The sequence below is a fragment of the Aquarana catesbeiana genome, linkage group LG04, assembly GCF_042186555.1.
Source record: "Aquarana catesbeiana isolate 2022-GZ linkage group LG04, ASM4218655v1, whole genome shotgun sequence".
NCBI classification, from domain to species: Eukaryota; Metazoa; Chordata; class Amphibia; order Anura; family Ranidae; genus Aquarana; species Aquarana catesbeiana.
Window position 1 is genome coordinate 109390280 of NC_133327.1, and position 23874 is coordinate 109414153.

The window sequence follows — 23874 nt, forward strand, 5'->3', positions numbered from 1 at the left end:
TTGATCGGTGGGTATGCCCACCATTAGAATACCTCCCTTCATCCACCCACTTCTAATGATGGGCATACATGCACCGTTTATATATGCCGAAGCATGGGGGCATCCTCCCGCAAAAGGCAGGAGCAAATTGCTCCTCCACTCACTGCTGCCCCCACGCTTCGGCATATATGCTGAAGTATGTAACTGTGGTGGTGAAATCACCTCCGACAGCGCTGGAGTCACGACTTTATGTATCGTGGGAGCAAATGCTGTTGCTGTCAAGATAAATAAATCCGTGCTGCAACTGAATGGCGTACCTGCTAAGCAAATGATGGTTAACAAAAAACAAAGTAACATTACAGTATAACAGTAATACTTACCATACCTGCAAAGCAAATACAAAAAAAAAAATAGTAAAAAATAAAACATTTAATGCAACCTGTGCCTAAAATATATATATATGCCGAAGCATGGGGGCATCCTCCCACAAAAGGCAGGAGCAAATCGCTCCTCCACCCACTGCTGCCCCCAAGCTTCGGCATATATGCTGAAGTATGTAACTGTGGTGGTGAAATCACCTCCGACAGCGCTAGAGTCACGGCTTTATGTATCGTGGGAGCAAACGCTGTTGCTGTCGAGATAAATAAATCTGCGCTGCAGCTGAATGGCGTACCTGAAAACAAAAAAAATGGTTAAAACACAGTAAACTATAAAAAAATGACGTACCTGAAAAGCAAACATGATAAAACATAACAACAATAAAACATTGCAGAATAGAATACAGTAAAAAAGAGCAGAATAGAGAGAAAATAGAGAGAGAGAGAACAATAAAACGACAACTATTTTTATTTTTTTTATTTTATATTTTTTTGTGTATTTTTTTTTTTTTTACACTTTTTTTATAACTGTAACTTTTAAAACTGTAACGGTTCCAGGTTTGGGTCTCTCAAAATGCGATGGCATCTTGGGAGACCCTGTGAAAGTGTGCCTAGTCTGCGCAATGCTGTACCCTACGCTAAAACTCAACTAGTGTATGGTAGCGCTCAAAACATTCACCAATGCAAAGACCAGGATTGCCAGGACAGGAGGGAAAATAATACAGGGTGTCACGCCTATATCGGCGCTTTCTGCAGACACATTTTCTTTGGGGGGCTCGTTGGGTAGGGGTACTCGGGAGGATATAAGGAAAATGCCTCCCATGCAGCCGGCTTACTGCATCTGATTGGGGAAGGTGAGGTGGAGCACCGTCTGGCTACAGAAGGGCTCTGACGATCTCTTCCTGGAATTTAAGGAAGGATCCAGTCTGTCCTGAGGCTCTGTATAGCACATGAGGGTTCAGCAAAGCCAATTGAAATAAGTATACAGACACTTTTTTGTACCAGCGTCTGGCCTTACGGGCAACTAGGTATGGCGCCAACAACTGGTCGTTGAGGTCCACCCCTCCCATATTTTGGTTATATTCGTGGACACAGAGGGGTTTTTCCACAACACCAGTCGCCGTAGTAATTTGGACCATCGTGTCTGCATGAAGGGAGGTAAGAACGAAAACATTCTTATTGTCCCTCCACTTCATAGCGAGCAAATTATTACACTGCAAGCAGGCTCTCTCCTCCAGCCTAAGACGGGAATCTACAAGCCGCTGGGGAAAGCCCCGGCGATTAGGTCGCACGGTGCCACATGCTCCAATTTGATGATCAAAAAGGTGACTAAAAAGTGTCACGCTCGTGTAATAATTGTCCACATATAAATGGTACCCCTTTCCGAATAAGGGTGACACCAAATCCCACACTATCTTGCCAGCGCTTCCTATGTAGTCAGGGCAGTTTGTCGGCTCTACGTGACTATCTTTGCCCCCGTAAACCATAAATCTACATGTATAGCCTGTGGCCCTGTCACAGAGCTTATACATCTTGACCCCGTATCTGGCACGCTTGCTGGGAAGGTACTGTTTGAATGACAAGCGGCCAGAAAATTTAATCAGGGACTCATCAACGCAGACAACTTGATGGGGAGTAAACAAGTCTGCAAAACGCTGATTGAAGTGTTTTACGAGGGGCCGAATTTTGTAGAGCCGATCGTATTCAGGGTCTCCACGAGGACGACAGAGTTCATTGTCATTGAAGTGCATGAACCGCAAAATCTGCTCGTATCGTGCCCTGGCCATGGAAGCAGAGAACACGGACATATGGTAAATTGGGTCAGTGGACCAATATGACCGCAACTCACTCTTTTTATTTATGCCCATGTTGAGGGAAAGGCCCAGAAAGATCTTAAATTCGGAGACCGTAATTGGTCTCCAATCTCTGGCAAGGGAGGACTGGGGATTAGCGACGATGTGTTGACCAGCGTATAAATTGCTTTGGTCCACAATAGATCTATAGAGATCTTCGGTGAAAAACAGTGAATAAAAATCCAGTGGCGTAAAATCAACTGTTTCCACCTGAATTCCGGGTTGGCCAGTGAATGGGGGATGTACAGGTGCTGCAAAAGTGGTGGGCTCCCAATTCGGATTGGCAAATGCAGCAGGAAGGGCACTATGGGCACGACGGGCCTGTGTTCGTCTTCTTGGTGGCAGCGGGACACTACTAGTGCTTGCCACCTCTCCAGCTTGAATGCACTTATGGGACTTGCCACGTCACCACATGATACTGCAGTGCTGGATGTATGACCAGGGTGTACTAGGTCGCTGGTGCTTGCCAGTTCATCAGAAGGAATAGCGGCGCTAGTACTTCTCTGCTCCATACGAGGGACCTGCGGTTCTTGCACTTCAAGGACAGAAGAAGTTCAGGGTCTGGTAAGCCTGACCTTAGCAGGGACCACAACTCCGTCGTCAGAGCTATCTGTCATGGAGCCATTGTCCTCTACAGGATCGTATTCTGAGCCTGAATCTGACAGATGAGTGACTTCCTCTTCACTATCTGTCATGCTCAGAAACGTGTAGGCCTCTTCACTAGTGTACCTTCGATTTGCCATTTTGGGCTCTAAATTTAGGGGTACACTAGTGAGACTCACAGGCAAAAAAGCTCCTGACTGTCAGCGACTGTATCAAAACGCTACCAAAAACCTATTAGCGATCGCAGGGATCAGGCCTGACTCTGCGAACGCTACAGTTATGTGTGCTTAGTGTTTTGTAAGTGTCAGTGATCGATCGATACTGCACTTGGGTGGGCTGGGCTGGGCCGAGGGGCAAAACGCAGGTGCTAGCAGGTATCTAGGCTGATCCCGCTACCATTGCATTTTTGAGGACCCTAAACTGCTGGGGATGCTAGTATAGATCTGATCGGATCAGATATTGATCCGTTCAGATACTATACCACTAAGGGAGGTGTATGCTGCGTGCGTGGGTTTTAGCGGTACTGGCACTAACCTGACGCTGCCTGGGGCGACGCAGACCTTATCTGACACTAAAAACATAACTTGTAACACCGCCGGGCGATCAGGGGGTTAAACCTTTATAAGGTAATAAACGGCGGGTGCCCTAAAACTATAATAAACTATAATAAACTGTAAAAAACAAACTAACTAACCAACGTCACCCGTAACAATTATATGGTGATCACTGGTGAAAGGGTTAACTAGGGGGAAATCAGGGGGTTAAAACCTTTAGTAGGTAGTATATAGGGGTCCCTGTCGCTATAAAACACTGACGGCGAACCTATATACTTACCTCCCTAACTAGCGTCACCAGTGTCACTAATACAGCGATCAGAAAAACGATCGCTTAGTGACACTGGCGACGGGGGGTGATCACGGGGTTAAAACTTTATTAGGGGGGGTTAGGGGGGTACCCTAGACCTAAAGGGTGGTACCCAAGACCTAAAGGGGTCTAACCCTAACTGCCCTAACACTTATAACTGTCACAAACTGACACCAATGCAATAATCAGAAAAAAAAAAAACTGCTTTTGGTGTCAGTGTGACAGGGGGTACAGGGGGGGTGATCAGGGGGTGACTGGGGGGTGATGGGGGGTGACAAGTATGCTTGCGTGTTCTACTGTTAGTGTAGTGTTGGATGTCTTCTCTCCTCGGTGCCGGAACGAAAAGACCAGCTCGAGGAGAGATGACATCACTTCCTCCGCTTCTGTTTACATTACAGAAGCCGAGGAAGCATCTCATTCGCCAGGAGCGATCGCAAGGGGGGAGCCACGAATGAGTGGCCTCCCCCTCACCTTTGATCACCCCTGACCTGAATCCAACCGCCGCAGGCACAGGGGGGGTCCGATCGGAGTGTCTCAGCCATCCAAGATTCTCCCTCCTGATTGACTGAGTCACAGCAGCGGCGCCATTGGCCACTGCTGTCAATCAAAGTCAGCTAGCCAATCAGGGGAGAGAGGGGATGGGGCCGGATCAGGGCTTCGTGTCTGAATGGACACAGGGAGCTGTGACACAGCTCGGGTGCCCCCACAGCAAGCTGCTTGCTGTGGGGGCACTCAACAGGAGGGAGGGCCAGCATCACAGAAGAGGGACCCGAGAAAAGGAGGATCCGGCTGCTCTGTGCAAATCCACTGCAACAGAGCAGGTAAGTATAACATATTTATTATTTTTAAAGGAAAAAACAGAGCCTTTACAATCACTTTAAAGTTGGCTTGATATTAACTAGCTAATGTTTGCACAGCACTGACATAAGAGGAGAATAAGTGTATTATTTTTCAAAGTATCCTTCAGAGCACAGTGGCAACAAATAAAAGGTGATTGTTTGAATTAATCTCTACCCACAGTCAACAAGTGTGATAAGATGGCATCATGTAGTGTAAAAGGATCTAATGCCTAATGTCCACTGAAACTTTAACCACCATAATATGTGTAGCCTTGTATTTTGGCACTGCACACACATTTAAAAATATACCTTTGGACAATGTGAAAGATGAGAGGTGTATATAATTTAAGGAAGGTCAGCAGAAGGTACAAATGTCTCAGAAGAATGTTCTTCTTTATAATGCTGCAACCCAACCCAGTGCAAAAAAAGAGGTCTTAGCCAGATTTCGTTTCAGTTTTGTGGATAAACAAATTATTAAGTGTTGGTTTTTGAGAAGAGAACTGAACTGCATTTGCTTTCATCATCTGAAGAACAAACAGAACAGTGTAGTGGTAAGTCTTTGTTAGTAGTTTGGGGTCTTTATCCTCAGAAAAATGTATTGCATAACATTGTCAGGAGACATATGGACTTTGGTACAGTTTTAGGTGTAATAAACCATTTAATATTTAAGGAAAACATAGTAGGGTTGATTTACTAAATGTGAACAGACTGTTCGCCTTGCATGGGAAGATGTACTTTGCAAAGGGAATTTTCCCAAAAGCTCTTCTGACTTGCATCATCCAATTGTGAGCAAGCAAAATGCTGCATTTTATTTTCTGTTCTGGAGCAAATTCCTTTGAAAAGTCCAACTCTCCTTCCACATGATAGGATGTTGGAAGTCACAAGAGCTTCACCTTGTTCAGCTCTAGGAAAAATTCCCATGCAAAGTTCACCTTCCCTTGCAAAATGAATAGATTTTTTGTCTTTAGTAAATCAACCCCCTGGTGCCTAAATGGATTGATCACGAACTATCAATATAGGTAAATGCAATCAGATGACCTTCTTGTTGAATGGTGAAAAATAAAATTGTTTTAATCGACGTATGACAAATGTGACTTAAAAGGTTTTCTGACTATGCCACAACAGTGGACCACATATTTAAACTAATATAATATGATGGGATACTGAAGCCAAAGCCCTTGGCATACTGCTGCTTACTTTGAGTGGGTCATGTGAAGTCACTGGGCTGTCAGCTATTATGTAAGCTATTTATCACAATGCTGTGGAGAAGGGGGCAATATTATTGCACTGCAGCTTGGGGGATACATTCATACATACATTGTGCTAGATTCCTTAGTTCTTTTGAGAACTTTTGAGTTCTGGGTTAAAATGTATGTCACATATGTGTATATTGATATCAGGCAATTTAAGGAGCTGACAATCTAAGGTCCCTATCACACATACTAGGGCCAATTATCCTACCAGAATGTCTTTTGAATGTGGAGAGAAACACACAAGTGCATTGACATATAAACACGATGCAGATAGTGTTCTAGGTGGGATTCTAACTGGGGACTTCAATGCTGCAAGGCAGAAGTGCAAACTAAAAATCCACTGTGCTACCCAAATCCAAATACCAGTCACTCCTAATTAAGATCATGCAGAGATATACTTCCACACCATATATATAAAAGGTTGTTTAGGGTCCCCATCAGCCAGTAGTAACAGGGGCAATATATTGATGCTTGGTTGAGATGGTGCATGAAAAGTGACTATTGTTGCGTTGTATTCACTATACAATAAAATGCCAGATTTTCCCTTTTTATTTGTATAATGAAGAATTTGTTTCAGCATTAAAGGGGTTGTAAACCCTCGTGTTTTTTCACCTTAATGCATCCTATGCATTAAAGTGAAAAACACCTGGAAGTCACCAGCTCCCCCATTTTACTTACCTGAGCCCCCTCATCTCCTCGGCGGGGATTCGCTGTCCCTCTCTTCACAGGGTCCCGGTTCATGATTGGATAGCCATTGCACAGCCATTGGCTCCCGCTGCTGTCAATCAAATTGGCTCCCGCTGCTGTCAATGGTGCTGGCGCTGGGGGGCGGGGCCGAGTTTGTGTCCGTGGATACAAATGCTGGACTCTGGAGTGTGCCGCAAGGTAACCCCCTCAGGAGAGAGCTTCTCCTAGGGGGTAATCTGATGCGGGGAGGAGCCGCGAGAGCTGGCGGGGGACCCCAGAAGAGGATGTTCAGGCCACTCTGTGCAAAACGAGCTGCACATTGGAGGTTAGCATGACATGTTTGTTATTTAAAAAGAAAAACGATCCTTTACAATCACTTTAAATGTGTGACCATCACGATATACCAATATCTACAATTTAATTAAATTATCCTAAAGCAGGAGAGTTCTCATTGAAATTCTCTGTAATAAACTGTACCTGAACAAAATGGGGGTTTGGCACTCCATTGATTTCCTTGGCACACTAATTCTTCATGTCCTTCTAAGTGATAGCCAGAGTAACAAAAATAAATTAACACAGCCTCCGAACAAAACACAAAGTCACCATTTTCTATCTTCATTGGAAGGCCACAGGATGTACCTACAATAAAAAATCTACCGGTTAAATCCTTCTTGATTTTTATCTTGATTTTATTCCTCTAATCAAAGGTTTGTCTTAGTGAAAAATGAGGCAACATTTTTTTTTTTCTTCAAGTACACTTTTAAATTCAGGGCAGGCTTACATGACCAATGCACAGGTCACGCTCTCATTCAGAACTGTTCCACCTATGCAGCTTTTATATTGCTGATCTTTTTTGCTACTTCACTTCCATTAAATATGTTGAATGTAGTATGTACTTCAGAATGATTCAAGTAAAATGCAAACGTAAATCCTTTTGTTTTTTCTATTTGGAAAAATGGCAGTTTTAAACAGAAAGTATAATGTTTTTTGGTCAATTTCTTTATTTATTTATTATTTTTAAATGATACTGATATCATTTTTTTTTTATTTGTATAAAATATTCACTTTAAAAATAAACTTTTAATACAACAAGCTTCCTGTGCTCCTATCTGTATATGATTCCTGAAATTGTGATACTTAGCACAGCAGTAAACCAGCAATTTGAAATTTTGGATTAGCAGGATCTCATTTGCCACTTGCTGACTGCTAAAGTATAAAAAATATACAGCAATGCATAAGTACTTGAATAAAAATAATGAATGTAAGAAATCATATAGATTGAATAAGAATGAATATCAGAAATTCAAGACCAAGAATTTTGAGCTCATCACTGTGTTACTCTACTCTCTCCTTGTAAAAGCATTATCCTTTCACTGCAGCACACCTTCTTAGCTCCTTGTGCTGCAGCTTCATCCTCCTCCATAAATTCCGCTATGCAGACTGTACAGAACCCTGCAAGAGGCTGATACAGGGTCTAATGCAGGTACGTGTATTGTTTGCATTTAAAAATGTATTTTGATGATGCTTTATTGATTACAGAGCTGCAATCATTTGTGTCTTCTAAATATGCCCAGAATTTGGCTTTAAAGTAACCATTAGGAGATGCGTCCAACCCAATACATGTCAGGTTTTTACTGCTATCTGGAACTCCATTAAACTCCTTTCTTTGTGCAATGGTGCACAGTCATGTTGCAACAGGAAGGGGCCATCCCCAAACTGTTTCCACAAAGCAGGGAGCATAAAATTGTCCAAAAGGTCTTGGTATGCTGATGCCTTAAAGGGGTTGTAAATATTTAAGGTTTTTCACCTTAATGCATTCATGCATTAAGGTAAAAAACCTTCTGTAGTGCAGCAGCCTCCCAGAGCCCCCCTTTTATTTGTCTGAACCCGATTGTTCCAGTGAGGGGGATGAGCACAGCAGCTCCAGCCCCTGTCTCGGGTCCTCATTGGATAGATTGATAGCAGCAGGAGCCTTTGGTTCCTGCTGCTGTCAATCAATTCCAGTGACACGGGTGCCGGAGGCGGGGCCAAGTCCTGCTGTCTGTGCTAATGGACGCACAGCAGGACTCAGGAGCACGCCTTCACGAGTGCTCCCATGGAAAGTAGCTCTCCGTAGGGGCACTCGAGAAGAGGAGGAGCCAGGAGCAACGCTGGGGGACCCTAGAAGAGGAGGATTGGGGCCACTCTGTGCAAAACCCTTGCACAGAGGAGTTAAGTATGACATGTTATTAGAAAAAAAAATTAACCTTTACAACCCCTTTAAGAGTACCCTTCACTGGAACTAAGGGGCCAAGCACAACCCCTGAAAAACAGCCCCACATCATAATCCTCCCTCCACCAAATGATTAGGACCAGCGCAAAAAGCAAGGTCCATAAAGACATGGATGAGCGAGTTTGGGGTGATGGAACTTGGCTGACCTGCACAGAGTCCTGACCTCAACTCGACTGAGCATCTTTGGGATGAATTTGAGCGGAGACTGCAAACCTGGCCTTCCCGTCCACATTAGTGCCTGGCCTCACAAATGCGCTTTGGAAGAATGGTCAAACAATCCCATAGACACACTCCTAAACCTTGTGGACAGCCATGCCAGAAGTGTTGAGGCTGTTATAGCTGCAAACGGTGGGCCAACTCAATACTGAACCCTACGGACTAAGTCTAGGATGCCATTAAAGTTCATGTGTGTGTAAAGGCAGGCGCCCCAATACTTTTGGTAATATAGTGTACATGCAATTATACAATACTTTAGGTACAATTATGTAAGAATGTCATATCACATAAAGCCTAATACAGCATAGGTTTTCACTTTACTGTTAATTCCAATTAGCAATTCCAATTTTCAAAAAAAATACATGCATGTACTGTATATTGGTACACTGAGTACCATTTAAGTCATATAGCAGCTGATGTTCCGAAATACAGTAAATACAGAAATTAAGAACCCAAAATGAAATAATAAGGCTGGAGGTTCTTGGGAAAGGTGGTTTTTACATCCCTGAAAGGTTGAATTTTTTCGCCTGCTCTTTTTTTACGTCAGGGTCTGGCTCAGCTATCCTTCCTATTATTCAATTTTTGTTATGTGGTGTGCTTACTATTTAAACTATTGTACTAACAGAATGATACTCTGTGGAGGTGTTTAAGGACCTTAAAAAAGAATCCACTGTTGTTTGCTTAATGGTGTACAATGTAGATAATAGTGGTGTGCAGACCTTTATTGCTAATTACAAGTGGCAATAAGTGCTTCTCAAGTGTCAAGCAATAAATACCAGTGATGGGAGTAAGTCACACTTGTGCAAGTCACAAGCAAGTCTCAAGTCTTAACCTTCAAGTCACAAGCAAGTCCCAAGTTACTGTGGCGAAAAGCAAGCAAGTCAAGTCGAGTCCCTGCTAGAAGTCAAGCAAGTCAAGTCAAGTCATTTATTTTGTCATTTTTGTCATTTTATTTGGTCAAGTCACAAATTAAGTCAAAATACTGATCTACCCCGAAGCCGGGACTCGGGGGGGAGCTTTCTTTTGTGGGGGGGGGGCAGCTTTTGCCTAGGCCAAGACACAGCACTGGTGGTGCCAAGTCATTGCAAGTCAAATAGCCCAAGTTAAAGTCAAGTTGCAAGTCATTAGTGACAAGTCAAAGTCAAGTCGAGTCATTTATTTAATTTTGTCAAGCAAGTCACAAGTCCTCAAACAGGTGACTCGAGTCTGACTCGAGTCAAGTCATGTGACTCGAGTCCCCCACCTCTGATAAATACTATTTAGATTATGTGCCTTCGTGAGACTACTTTCATTTGTGTGGTCAGAGGGTAGTAACAGTCATGGTTTTACCACTCCCAGACCGCCCAGGTAAATACTACCATTGCAGTCAGATGGGTCTGTACACATGCTGCAAAGCTTTGCTTCATGTGCCTGAAAAATTTAGCTCAACTTTTCTGTCAAACATCCCCATTAAGGTCTAAGCCAGTGGTTCTCAACTCCGGTCCTCAGGACCCACTAACAGGCCAGATTTTAAGTATTACCTTGGGGGAGATGCAGACTAGAATACGGCAATCACTGAGCAGCAAATGATATCACCTGTGATGTATTTCTGTTATCTTGCAAACCTGGCCTGTTAGTGGGTCCCGAGGACAGGAGTTGAGAACCACTGGTCTAAGCAAAAGTAAGTTACCAGAACACCATGGATTACAACAGTGATAATTAGGGGAAGCAAAATCTTGAAGCTATGCACGCAATTTTTGGAACGCTGTTATCTCACCATAATACTTAATCAGGTTCATGTGAAAGCCACTATGAAAAGACCCTGACAAGATCTCTATGACTGTCAATAGGCTTCTGTTCATACACAGGTTCAATTGGGAACGTACATGTGCAGCCATACGTAACCTTAACATTCTCAGGGCAGACATTAGCCTTAAGAATCCACCATTACTAGTTCACAAGCATGGTAGATCTTTATGGGATCTGCTTGTACAAGCTAACCCCAGATCCAAGTATGCAAGGACCATCAACAGGATATCACAAAAACAGGGTTTTTTGCAATATGTGCAACTCCCTGATATGCAGGGAACACTTTACACATCCTCGTAAAGACTAGCTCTATTGTATACATAACTATGTGAATTGCAATACAGATTATTGCATTTACATCTTGAAATGCCCATGTTCACTAGTGTATCAAGGGAAGATCATAGGCTCCTTCAAACAGTGGTTCCAAAGACATAGGAGTGACATCAGAACAGCCTTGGCCAAAGCCTCAAAAGGTGAACCCATTGACCTAAGTGAACCTGTAGCAGTACATTATGTCACTCAGAAACTTCAAGTACTGTACATGATTTAAGGGACATGGTCATTGAACATGTCAGTCGACTGGCGAGGGGTGGGGCCTGTGATTATCTCCTCCTACACCGGAAGGCATATTGGATATACACACTTAATATTATACGGTCTGGTGGCCTTAATTCTTACTTATCCTTTTTATGTTTCCTTGAGGAAAGATGACATCTGGTGATGTTGGCGTTTCATGATTGAAACTTTTATATAGTTCTTCTCTTATTTTTCAATTCACTTGTTATGTTATAACTGGTTTTATTTTTCTGCCTACTACAGTAGCTGCTTCTTCAAAATCTGCCCCCCCTTCTTGCCCTCTACCCTTCCCGCCCCTTTTCCCCCCTTCATCTTCCCCACTTCCTATATTCCCTTCCTATTCCCCCCTCCCCTTCTTTATTTTGCTCTCTTTCCTTCCTCCCTCCCGATTCCCCCCAGCTTTATTTTTTCCCCTCTTTTCATTCCTTCCTTTCCTTCTTTTTTTTCTCATTCTTTCTCTTTCCCTTTCCTCCCATTTCTCTATAACCCTATTTTTTCCTTTCTTCTTTTTTTGATCTCCTGCCTACATTTTCCTTTTCTTTTTTCTCTTCTTTGCTTGCCTGTTTTTGCTTTTTTCCCCTTTTCCTTTTTTGTCTGTGTTGTTTTCTTATTTTTTTATTTTATTTTCACCTCTTTTCCCTGTTTTTCTGTTGCTGTTTCCTTTTATTTTTGCTATGATTTTTCAATTTTGCTTCAGTTTTCTCTTTTGAACATTTTATTTGATTTATTTTTTGACTATTTTTTGATTATTTATTTTTTGTTTATTTTCTGTGTTCTAGTTTTTATTTGTTTATCCTCTCCATTCCCTTGTTTCCCTTTTTTTATTTTTTATTTTCTTTTTGTCTTTTTTTTCTTCTTTTTTTGGTTCTCTTTTCCTTTTTTCTTGGGTCAATTTCCTTTTTCCGAATTTTTCCTTTCTTTTGTTCCTTTTCTCTTTGTTTCCTTGTTTCTATTTGTTTTCCTTTTTTCTCTTTCTTTTCTGTTTCTCTGCAGATATGTATGTCAGCTTCTTCCATCTTTCCTTTCATCACCCTGTTCACCTTCTGTATTTTTTACTGTGTTTCCATTGTTTTCCTACTCTGGTGCTCCACTGCACTGTGCTGTTCCACATTGTCCCTTGATTTTGCTTACCTGGCGCCTGCAACAGCATCATGCATTGCCATGACACCGGCGGCCAGCCTGCTAAGAGAAGATCCCCGCAGTGAGCATGCATGCAGCAGATCATGCCATTGGAGGGTGGCTTATCCACCTCCACTAGTGCCTAGCAACCTGATAAACTATAACTCTGGGAGTAGGTTGACCCGTTTAACTCCTTTGTTTACATCACCGTTGCTTGTTTGTGCAATTTCATCTGCATTTTAGCAAATACAGTTTTTGTGTTGTCTCATGTTGCGATACACGACTGCTATGTGATTTTTTTTTAATTGTGTGCTTATGGCAGGCTTATGATGTCATTATGACATCAGGGGCTAAGCTAATTTTTTTGCTCACAGACTGTTGGATGGTTCTTTAAATGGTATTTAAAGAACCATCCAACAGTCTGTGAGCACTTTGTCACATGCCTGATAAAGGGGTCCTGCGAGGCTCCGAAACATTGCATCTGATATTATGATATGATTTCTGAATAAAGCTTTGGATCTGCTCTGAAGATCCATGATGTGCTGTTGACATACTTTCACTTTAAATATTAATGGTTTTCAGCTGGTAGTCACTGCAGAACCCATTTACTTTCAAAGCCGGTTTGCAGAAACGTGTGGATTGGGAATAGTGTGTTTGCATTAAGTAACTATCTATGTAAAGATCAGTCATTCAAAAGGAGGAGACAGCTAAACATGTAATGTTTAGTTGATGTGCATGTTGGGTTAGAGATTGGCTTAGGACATCACCATTACTAATTAAATTATCAAAAGTCCTTGTCTGTACACTGCACAAAATTTTGCACAGAACCCTTGAATTGCTAGTAATATCTCTGAAAATAAACAAAGCTCCTATAAATGGCAAGTATGTAAGGAAGAGCCACCATACCGTTTTCAATGTCCTCCTTCCAAGCTTTGAGATCTAGGCTGGGTACACTGCCACATGATATAAAGTCATCCGGATATTTTCCTGTAAGAAAGGCATCAGGTGGTACATGGCTCAGGCCTGTGTTATCACAAACCACACGGGAAAGGGAATGCTTCTCAAGTTCCTTGATCTGAGTCTCAGTAAACATCACGGGATTTTCATACCAAAACCTACGAAGTGAAAAGATATTGAAATATATATATATATATCTATCAATTAAATACACATTACACATATAAAATATTTACTTATTGCAATAAACATTTACATAGTTACATAGTAGGTGAGGTTGAAAAAAGACACAAGTCCATCAAGTCCAACCTATATGTGTGATTATGTGTCAGTATTACATTATATATCCCTGTATGTTGCGGTCATTCAGGTGCTTATCTAATAGTTTCTTGAAGCTATCAATGCTCCCTGCTGAGACCACTACCTGTGGAATGGAATTCCACATCCTTGCCGCTCTTACAGTAAAGAACCCTCTACGTAGTTTAAGGTTAAACCTCTTTTCTTCTAATTTTAATGAGTGGCCACGTGTCTTGTTAAACTCTCTTCTGCGAAAAAGTTTTATCCCTATTGTGGGGTCACCAGTATGGTATTTGTATATTGAAATCATATCCCCTCTCAAGCGTCTCTTCTCCAGAGAGAATAAGTTCAGTGCTCGCAACCTTTCCTCATAACTAATATCCTCCAGACCCTTTAGCTTTGTTGCCCTTCTTTGTACTCGCTCCATTTCTAGTACATCCTTCCTGAGGACTGGTGCCCAGAATTGGACAGCATACTCCAGGTGCAGCCGGACCAGAGCCTTGTAGAGTGGGAGAATTATCGTTTTATCTCTGGAGTTTTTAATGCATGCCAATATTCTGTTTGCTTTGTTAGCAGCAGCTTGGCATTGCATGCCATTGCTGAGCCTGTCATATACTAGGACCCCCAGGTCCTTTTCCATCCTAGATTCCCCCAGAGGTTCTCCCCCCAGTGTATAGATTGCATTCATATTTTTGCCACCCAAATGCATTATTTTAAATTTTTCTACATTGTACCTCATTTGCCATGTAGTCGCCCACCCCATTAATTTGTTCAGGTCTTTTTGCAAGGTTTCCACATCCTGCGGAGAAGTTATTGCCCTGCGCAGCTTAGCTTAATATTGATTTTATATTGATTTTACCAAATGTAGCTGCAAATTCTAATCTCTTGTAATCTGAACTTTATCTTTATCTGCGGTATAGACACAAGGACAACATTCCCATTCCTCAATCTCCATAGATAACTTCAAACTTGAAAGAAGTGGGCTTAGAGGATCTCCATATTGTAGCTTCTATATTTCATTACTAACCATAACAACCAGTGATAATGCAAGTCTCCATCTATATGCAGTAGGATCTGGTTCTCTTTCAAGAGATCGATAATTGGTTTCAGCAGAATTTTACAAGGGTTCTTCTTGAGAGATTTCTATGTCAACGTCCCCTTCACTAAGCAGGCTTTAGCCAGAATATATTCCTTAATCTAAGGGAAATTAACTCTGCATAGAGTATCTCATTAAGGTTCATTTATATTTTAGAATGATCTTCCCACAAGGTGCACTCTGTCTGCCTCAGCTTTAGGATTTTCTTTTCTAGCCAATTTACATTTATAAAGTGTTTCGACACACTTGGAAGCTTGCTATTTAATATTGTGTCCAGGATTTCAGAAATTTTAATATTTTTGCATCTTGATGGTTCTCCAAATTGTCACATCTGATGACTCAGTCACAAATAGTGTTCATCTGTCTATGTAGTTCAGAGTGAAAGTGAGTAATAACACATCTGATTCACAGGGTTTGATCCTAGAACCAAAGTGCAGAATTGATTGTACTTTTAACAAGTGTTTGTCCTAATTTTGTTGTTTATAGGAAGGTCGTGGTATTTGCAGTGCATTCCCTCTGTTAAATGATTCCATCCTGAACTTTAATTCTCGCTATATACATAGAAATATCTGAGAGAATAGGAGCTCCTACTTAAATCAGGTTTCCCATATGGTTGATCTTGGAAAGTGAAAATTTGTATATAAATGTCTACATTGTATTTCAGTTATTTCTAGCCTACCCCTATCTGCATGATCTTGAAGTTTGTAAACTTACACACACATCTACTTCCTTGAATTCTGTGATATGTATTCACTATGTCTCATGATTAGGCACTGCTGTGTCACACATTTCACAGAGCCTGCCTTCTGAACTACAGAGGTGCTCAGAGGAGGCATTTCAGGAGGTGGAGTCAGTACAGGAATCATTCTTGCAGGCAGCAGGGTACCATGGGATATGTAATCCTTAGAAATGTAAGGTAAACAGCAGAAGACCAAGAAGTTGCAGAAAAAGATGGCCAGCAGACAGACAGGAACCACAACAATTTTTCGAGTAGGCTTATATTGGATTGTCAAGTATAACTACCGTTTGTATTTTTATTACAATTCTGTTCTTTTAAAATTGAAAGTGTATGCTGTGTACATAAATTTACTTTAAGCTCTTTTATACCTTCTTGAAGTGTCTTACCATTCCAAATTAAAGTAATATTGATATTCAGAATTTCTGGCTAGCACAGTTTAAAAACATTTAAATGTTTAAAAGATGCCTGAAAGCTTTTAACCCTGTTTCTGGATAAGGTTGCAATAAAAAACTTTCAGAGTACATCATCACAAGTAACAAGTGTTATATAAATATATATATATATATATATATATATATATATATATATATATATATATATATATATATATATATATATATATTATATATAGCACCAGCATTTTTGCTTATTGATGTAGTACAATGTTACCTTATAAACAGTTATATTTTAATATGTGGCACCATCTAGTGGCAAAATTGGTGAATGGACTTTATTTAATTTTTTACTCTTTGAAGAGTTTCAGAGGAAGTGACCTTTATTTACTTTCCACAACTACCTGCCTACCCAGCATGCCGTGTGATTTACCCAGCAGGACTCAGTACGGGATTGCATGCTGGGTAGGCTATAAAAAGGCTCCGTGCAGCCATCTTAGCTCTTTTTGGACACATGGCCTGCCTGTGAAGACCTGTTCGGAGGTGTTCAACAGAACGCGGCCTACACCTACCAGCAGTTGCAGGTCCAGCAACTTTGCTTTGCATCAGCGGGCTGGAGAGACGCTGGGACAGAACTGAGAAGGATCCAGGCTGACAGTCAGAGTCATCAGAGGGTTCTGGTCTATCTTTCGGAGCAGAGCAGTGTGACAGCACTGGCCGGAGAGAAGCAAGACCCAGTACACCGGAGGGAGCAGACCTGGTCTGGTGAGAGTGCTGTTGCCCAAAGTTTTCCTAGAGCACTATCACACACCTGATTTTGGAACACAGTGTGCTGGGACCTGTAGTCCCACACAGGAGAATTGAAGGAACTAGAGACTGAGTTCAAATAGGCCTCAAGCCTACCCTTTACCGCAATAATAACACTGTTACACAAAGTTAATTGCATCAGAGACAGTTACGGGTTACTACATTACAGGAATATACTTTCATCATCTATTTTGTTTAATCTTGGTGTATTTGACCGCTGGATTACAAATTATAATTCATAATTGCTAGCAGAAGACAGAAGACAAAGAGAGGACTTCCTAGTCCATTGCAAGGCCTTGCATCCTAGTTGTGATTAATAGAGAGCTTACACTCTAGAGCAGGGGGAGCTCCCTAGGGATTGTTCTTGTGCTATATAGCATTGTCTTCTTGTAGTTACAAGCGCACACTGGAAGTGGGAAGGTGCCCAGAATTCAGGTATTTCCCATTCTGGCATTAGTCCCACTTGGAGACGCACTTCCCGAGATTAGTTAATACCATTTTGTGTGTACAACTTATTGTGTATATTCACTGGGCTGTTGCACTACGTTGGTGTGACAGTACCAGTATTGTAATATTACTTTCATATTGATTCCAGTAAAAGCTACATTTCCTGGTTAAGTACAACTTGTGTGGAGTGTTGTTCCTTTTCCAACAGGTGGAGCATCAGATACCCATGTAATAACAAAGGTATACTGCTATTATACCTGAAATGCAATAAATTAAAAATGTACAGTCAAATGTCAACGGTAGAAAAAAAAAGGTTTATCCAACTGTAAGGCCTTAAGGAAACATGGGTGGCTGCTGCAGGCGACACTCTGGAAGCAACAGAGATGGGTCTGAGAATCTACCATTTACCTCTGTGCAATCATTTTCTCATTGGCTGAGAATGCTGCTGATTCTTCCTCAATATTGAGGGGACAGCAAAGAAATTATATTTTACAGGCCTCAGTTAGCAAGGGAGCATTTCCATAAAGGCTGGCAAGGGGTCTCCAAGCAATCTTGACACTTAGAGTTGTCACTAGCATCAGGAGCACCTTTGTGACATCAGTCTAACTATGGCACTAGTAAACAAAAAATGCAGGTAACTATTTAAACCATAATGTTTTTTCTCAGGTTTTATTTAATACACTGATAACCTACAGTTTAATAGTTCTAATATGTTTTATATTGAGAAGATTCATACTGGATACTAAGGTAGGTAAAGGAGGAGAACGGATAGGAAAATCTATGTAAACCTATGGTGATCTTTAAAAAGTAGTCGCCACTATGGGTTATTTGAAATGCAGTAAGAATCAAGGATCTCCCTGTTCATTTCCAAAAAGTTCCCAGTGGTTCTTGATATTTGTGTACTTTTTGGACCCAAAAATGAACGTTTTTGTAATGCAAAATGTCCAGAATCCATGATTGGAGCATTGAAAGGTTATATGTACTCTCTATAACTTATAAGAGAGAGAGTGACAAGTACAAAAAAGGCCAAATTAGCCTGAAAATGGTTTATAAACAGCTGCCAGCAACATATGACTGAGGTAATACATTACTACTACTAATACATTACTATTTATGCAAGTCATATGGACTGGATTGGAGGAATTGTGATCTAAATGCAGAAAAAAATGCAGGTCATTGCTAAATAGTGATTAAAAGCCTGAGTTGACTTCAGTTAAATGATGACCTGATCAGAGATCCAGTAGGGTGCTGGAATGCCAAACTTCCATTAAGGAGCATTGGATGAGTTTGGCAGACTTTAGCTAAGGTGGAAATGGGGAGGGAGTGAGACTAGAGGTATCAAAACACATCTTGACACCTGCTTCAGACACAACCTAGATCTTTTTGATCTTAGCATAGGCGCACTGTTTCCTGGTTAATGTTAGAAATTAACTGATTAATTTTAACAGCTTTATCATTTTTCTTTAAAAAAAAAAATAAGGATTGTATATTATTATTTGGTTTATACTCATCAATTTCAGTTTTATGGCTTAATAATCCTGTATTTTTTCATTTTTTTTTCAACTCAAACTCATCAGAAATGTATGGTTGTAGCACTTCATTTATAAAATGTATATTTTTAGCTGTTGCCTTCAGCATGTTCATGTTTTAGTTCTGCAGACTGTTAGATGTTCAGTCTATTTTTCATGCGGCATTTCCTCCATCTTTTGCAGATATACATGGGTGTCCCAAGATATAGGTTGACTTGTGATAAATATATCAGCGTGTCCCAGTTCAGTCATTTTAACTCTGTAGGGAGGCTTCAGTTAATCATAAGCAGACAGTCACACTGTGGTGATACTTTACTCAGTTGCAGTTAAATGGTCTGCTTCTCATCAGATTTAAAGTGTAACTTCACCACTGCAGCTCAAAAAATGATGCAATACATGTGCTGGCACAATTATTTTAAATAAATTTAAAGCAGAACCAAACTCTCAAATTAAAATGGAAAATGTTGACGTTAATACCCCTCATTCGTTAGACTGCTGGTCTACATGACAAAAATCCTTTAGTAAATACAAATTTTTATTAATTGAAAACTTAGCTCTGTGCATACTCTCCTAAAACACTGTTTATGTGCACCTGTGCTCCATCACATGTCAGTGGTGATAGAATTAAATTTACCTGCATTTATAGTGTCATGTATCCTCTCAATGGCTTGTGCTTATCTTGGGAAGGCATTCAGAAGGAAGGCATGAATGAGAGAAGACTAGCAGAAAATTCAAGTTAGACTTACCGGTAACTTGTTTTCCTTGAGTCTTTCAGGACAGCACTTGAGAGAGTGACTCCTCCCCTTGCCAACAGGAAACACCTCTTCCACCAAACTTTAAAAGGAGGCTCCTTTCCACACATTGTCAGTAGTAGTAGAGAACCTCCGGCCCCAAACTGGAACACATAATCGAGATATGATTAGTCACAGTATATATATATGAAAAAACAATAGGGCGGGATGCTGCTGTCCTGAAAGACTCAAGGAAAACAAGTTACCGGTAAGTCTAACTTGAATTTTCCCTTATCGTCTTTCAGGACAGCACTTGAGAGGATAATAGAGACTTACCCCCCTAGGGAGGGACCACAGCCTGCAGAACCTTTCTGCCAAAAGCCTGATCACCTGCTGATAGGAGATCCAGTCTGTAATGACGGACAAACGTTAAGTAGCTTGACCACGTAGCCGCCTTACAAATCTGATCTGGGGTGGCACCAGCTCTTTCTGCCCATGTAGTGGCCTGGGCTCTTGTTGAATGAGCCCTAATTCCCAGCGGGGAAGATAAACCCATTTGAGAATAGGCTACAGAAATAGCTGTCTTAAGCCATCTAGCCAATGATGCTTTTGATGCTTGTTGGCCTTTCTTGTTTCCAGAGAAAAGAACAAATAATGAATCTGAAACTCTAAACCCTCCTGTTACTTCCAAATACTGTAATAGGATACGTCTTACGTCTAAATTGTGAAACTGCTCTTCCTTTGCACCCGAAGGGTTAGCAGAAAAGGTTGGTAGAGTAATCTCTTGAGACCTGTTACTAAAGCTTGCCACTTTTGGCAAAAACCCCGGATCTACTTTAAGGACAATTCTATCAGGAAAAACTGACAAAAAAGGCTCTTTTACTGATAGGGCGTGCAGTTCACTAATCCTTCTTGCTGAAGTAATTGCGACCAGAAAAATAGTCTTCAAAGTTAAATTCTTTAGGGATATGGCCTGTAAAGGCTCAAATGGTTCTTTTGCCAGAGCCTGCAGAACTACCGAGAGATCCCAATTTGGGAAATGCTTCACCTGTACCGGTCTCGACCTGGAAAGTGCTTTGAAAAATCTCATGATCAGAGTTTCTGAAGATAAGGATCTCTCCAGATAAACTCCCAAGGCAGCCCACCTGCACCTTAAGAGTGCTGACCGCCAGATTCTTGTCTGCACCCTTTTGCAAAAATTCCAGCACTGAAACTAGGTCTTTAACCCCCCTATGTTCGGAATGACAGAAAGAAACATATACTTTCCATACTTTGGCGTAAATATCCCTGGTTACCTTTTTCCTACTGGAAAGCAACGTAGCAGTTAAACGTTCTGAAAAGCCTTTGCTTCTCATTAATTGCTCCTCAGATACCAGGCAGTGAGCTTTAACCTGTCTACCCCTGGATGAAGCACTGGCCCCTGAATCAACAGATCCTGACTGAGCGGGAGATGCCAACATGGTTTGATTGCCAACTGCAGAATCGTGGAAAACCAAGCTCTCTTTGGCCAATATGGAGTAATCAAAATGATTGATACTCTCTCTTTCAGTATTTTCCTCAACACTAGAGGGATTAATCGAAATGGAGGAAAAGCATACCCCAGGTGAAAATCCCACGGATGTGCCAGAGCATCTATCCCCTGAGAGCAAATGTCTCTCTGAAGGGAGAAAAAATTCGGGAGCTGCGTGTTTTGTTTTGAAGCAAACAGATCTACCTGCGGAAGGCCCCAAACACTGATGATTAATGCAAACACCTTCCTGTTCAGACTCCACTCTGATTCCTGAACTTTTTGTCGGCTCAGATAATCCGCTACTTCGTTCAATGTGCCTTTTAGATGGACTGCGGATAGAGATAGTAAGTGGTTCTCCGCCCACTCCAGAATCTCTACTGACAGTAAGTGAAGGGCCCTGCTTCTTGTGCCTCCCTGTTTGTTCAGGTAGGCTATGGCCGTGGCATTGTCCGACAAAATCTGGACATGGCAACCTATGAGGTTTTGAGAGAAGAAAGCTAATGCTAGGGCAACTGCCTTCAGCTCTCTCCAATTTGAGGATCTTTGGGCCTCGAACTGGGACCATGTTCCCTGCGCTAAGGCTTGACCCATGTGGGCCCCCCATCCCTGCAAACTGGCGTCTGTTGTGACCACTTTCCCGGTCGGAAAAGACCAAAGAAGACCTCTTTGCAGTACCACCTGACTTTTCCACCACCAAAGTGAACGTTTGACTCTGGTGGGAATCTTTACTTTTGTATCCAAACTCTCCGTCCTGTGGTTCCATGTCCTTAGAAGGAACCTCTGGAGAGTCCTGAAATGCAGCCTTGCCCATTGGATGGCTGGCATTGAAGAGGTTAATGTCCCCAGAGCCGACATAACCTTTCGGACTGAAATCAGTTGATTTGTTTGTAGTGCCGTTATTACCCTTTGGACCTTGATCTTTTTCTCTTCTGGGAGAAAAATCTTTTGCTCCACTGAATCTATCAAATAACCCAGAAACAGTACTTGCTGAGCTGGGATGAAATTTGATTTTTGAACATTCACTATCCACCCTAGTGACTCCAAATGACTGCGGGATTTGTTCAAATCCTCCTGCAACTTTTCCCTGGATGGGGCAAAAAAGAGGAGGTCGTCCAGATATGGAATTACCGCAATCCCCTGGAGTCGAAGAGGGGCGAGAGCTTCCGCCATTATCTTCGTAAAAATACGAGGAGCTGACGACAGGCCGAAGGGAAGGGCCCTGAACTGAAGATGTATAATCTCCTTGCCCATATTCACCGCAAACCTCAGGAACTTCTGGGACTGAGGTGCTACAGGAATATGAAGGTAAGCATCCCTCAGATCGATTGATGCCATAAAACAATCTTTTGTCAGAATGTTTCTGACCGTGAAAATTGAGTCCATACAAAACTTTTTGTATAGGACTGACTTGTTCAGGGGTTTTAGGTTGAGGATAAGACGGAAGTTTCCGGATGGTTTTCTTATCAGAAAGATGTGTGAATAGAAACCCTGACCCTGTTCTTCTGGGGATACTGGTATCACTACCCTCTGGTGCCTCAGATCCTTTAAAAGGTTCTTCATGGCCAGAGCCTTTGTTAGATCCCTTGGTAGGTTTGTTACAAAGAATCTTTCTGGCGGGCGATCCGAAAACTCTATCCTGTAACCTTGGGACAGCATGTCCAAAATATATAGACTTTCTGTCATGCTGGCCCAAAGGGGAAGGAAACTTTGAAGCCTTCCCCCCACAGGTACGCACAAGTCATTGTGCTTTACCGGAGGCTGCAGGAGGATGGAAAAGGACATTTCCTTTGCCTTTACCCTTCTGCAATGCCCAATTTTTTCTTTTCTCCTGGGGTTTGGTTTGTTCTTGAGCCCTTGGGGAACGAAAAAACCGTTTAACTGGCTGTTTTTTCTTTTTGATGGGAAAAGACTTCTTTTTATCAGCAGTTCTATCTAGAACCGCATCTAAATCAGGTCCAAAAAGCAAGTCACCCAGGAACGGTATCCCACACAGCTTGTTTTTGGATGCCGCATCCCCTGGCCAAGTTTTCAACCACAGAGCCCTTCTGGCTGAGTTGGCTAGGGCAGCAGATCTAGCTGTCATTTTAATTGATTCCGCTGAAGCATCCGAAATAAATGCGACAGCGGCAGACAGAGTTGAAAATGAATCCAAAATTTCTTGTTTTGGTGAGTCTGCTGAGATATGGGCCTTAAGTTGCTCTAACCAGAACTCCATATTTCTGGATACCACTGTAGTTGCCATAGTAGGTTTAAGATTTCCCATGATGGATTGCCAAGCCCTCTTTAGTAGCTGGTCCATCCTTTTATCCATGGGATCTCTCAACACCCCCATGTCCTCGAATGCCAAATCTGTAGACCTCGAGACCTGGGAAAACGCGGCATCTAGTTTGGGGTTTTTGTTCCAAACCGCCGCTGGATCTTCATCAAAAGGGAAACGCCTTTTTAAGGCTTTGGGAAAGAAAGGCTTTCTCTCTGGCTCTGCCCACTCTTTCTTAATAGCTTCAGAAATAACAGAGTGTACTGGGAAATTGCGATTTTTGTGCTCGCTAAGCCCTGCATACATTTTATCATGCAGAGATAACTCCTTTCTTTCCTCCTCCAGACCCAGTGTGGTATAGATTGCTTTTAACAGGCCATCTACCTGTTCTAAAGACAATTTAAATCTTGAAGGTAAATTTTCTCCTTCCTCACCCTCGTCAGAATCCTCAGATTGAGAGGGGGAATGTCCCTCTGGGGTAGGAGATGCCTCAGTCTCCATCACCGGGACTATAAGTGAGCCTTGGGAGGACTGTGAGGTAGTAGGCTGACTCAGGGATGGGTTTGCTAGGGAAGAGCGAAATGATTGAATAGTCGCATCAAGTTCCTTTTTAACTGATGCAATCAAGTCGCTGCAAGCGGAAGAAGCTTCTTCTTTAACTAGCAAATCAATACAAGCTTGACATA

General features: G+C 41.8%; 1 protein-coding gene across 1 annotated transcript in view; it reads right to left on the reverse strand.

Annotated features, from left to right (window-relative positions):
* TPO (thyroid peroxidase) overlaps positions 1–23874 on the reverse strand; it is a 198021-nt gene that overhangs the window by 58623 nt on the left and 115524 nt on the right. The window contains exons 10-11 of the mRNA XM_073628886.1: positions 13333–13541; positions 6933–7094 (exon numbers count right to left, since the gene is read on the reverse strand). Coding sequence (XP_073484987.1) covers positions 6933–7094; positions 13333–13541 — 371 coding nt within the window. The remainder of the gene's footprint in view (positions 1–6932; positions 7095–13332; positions 13542–23874) is intronic.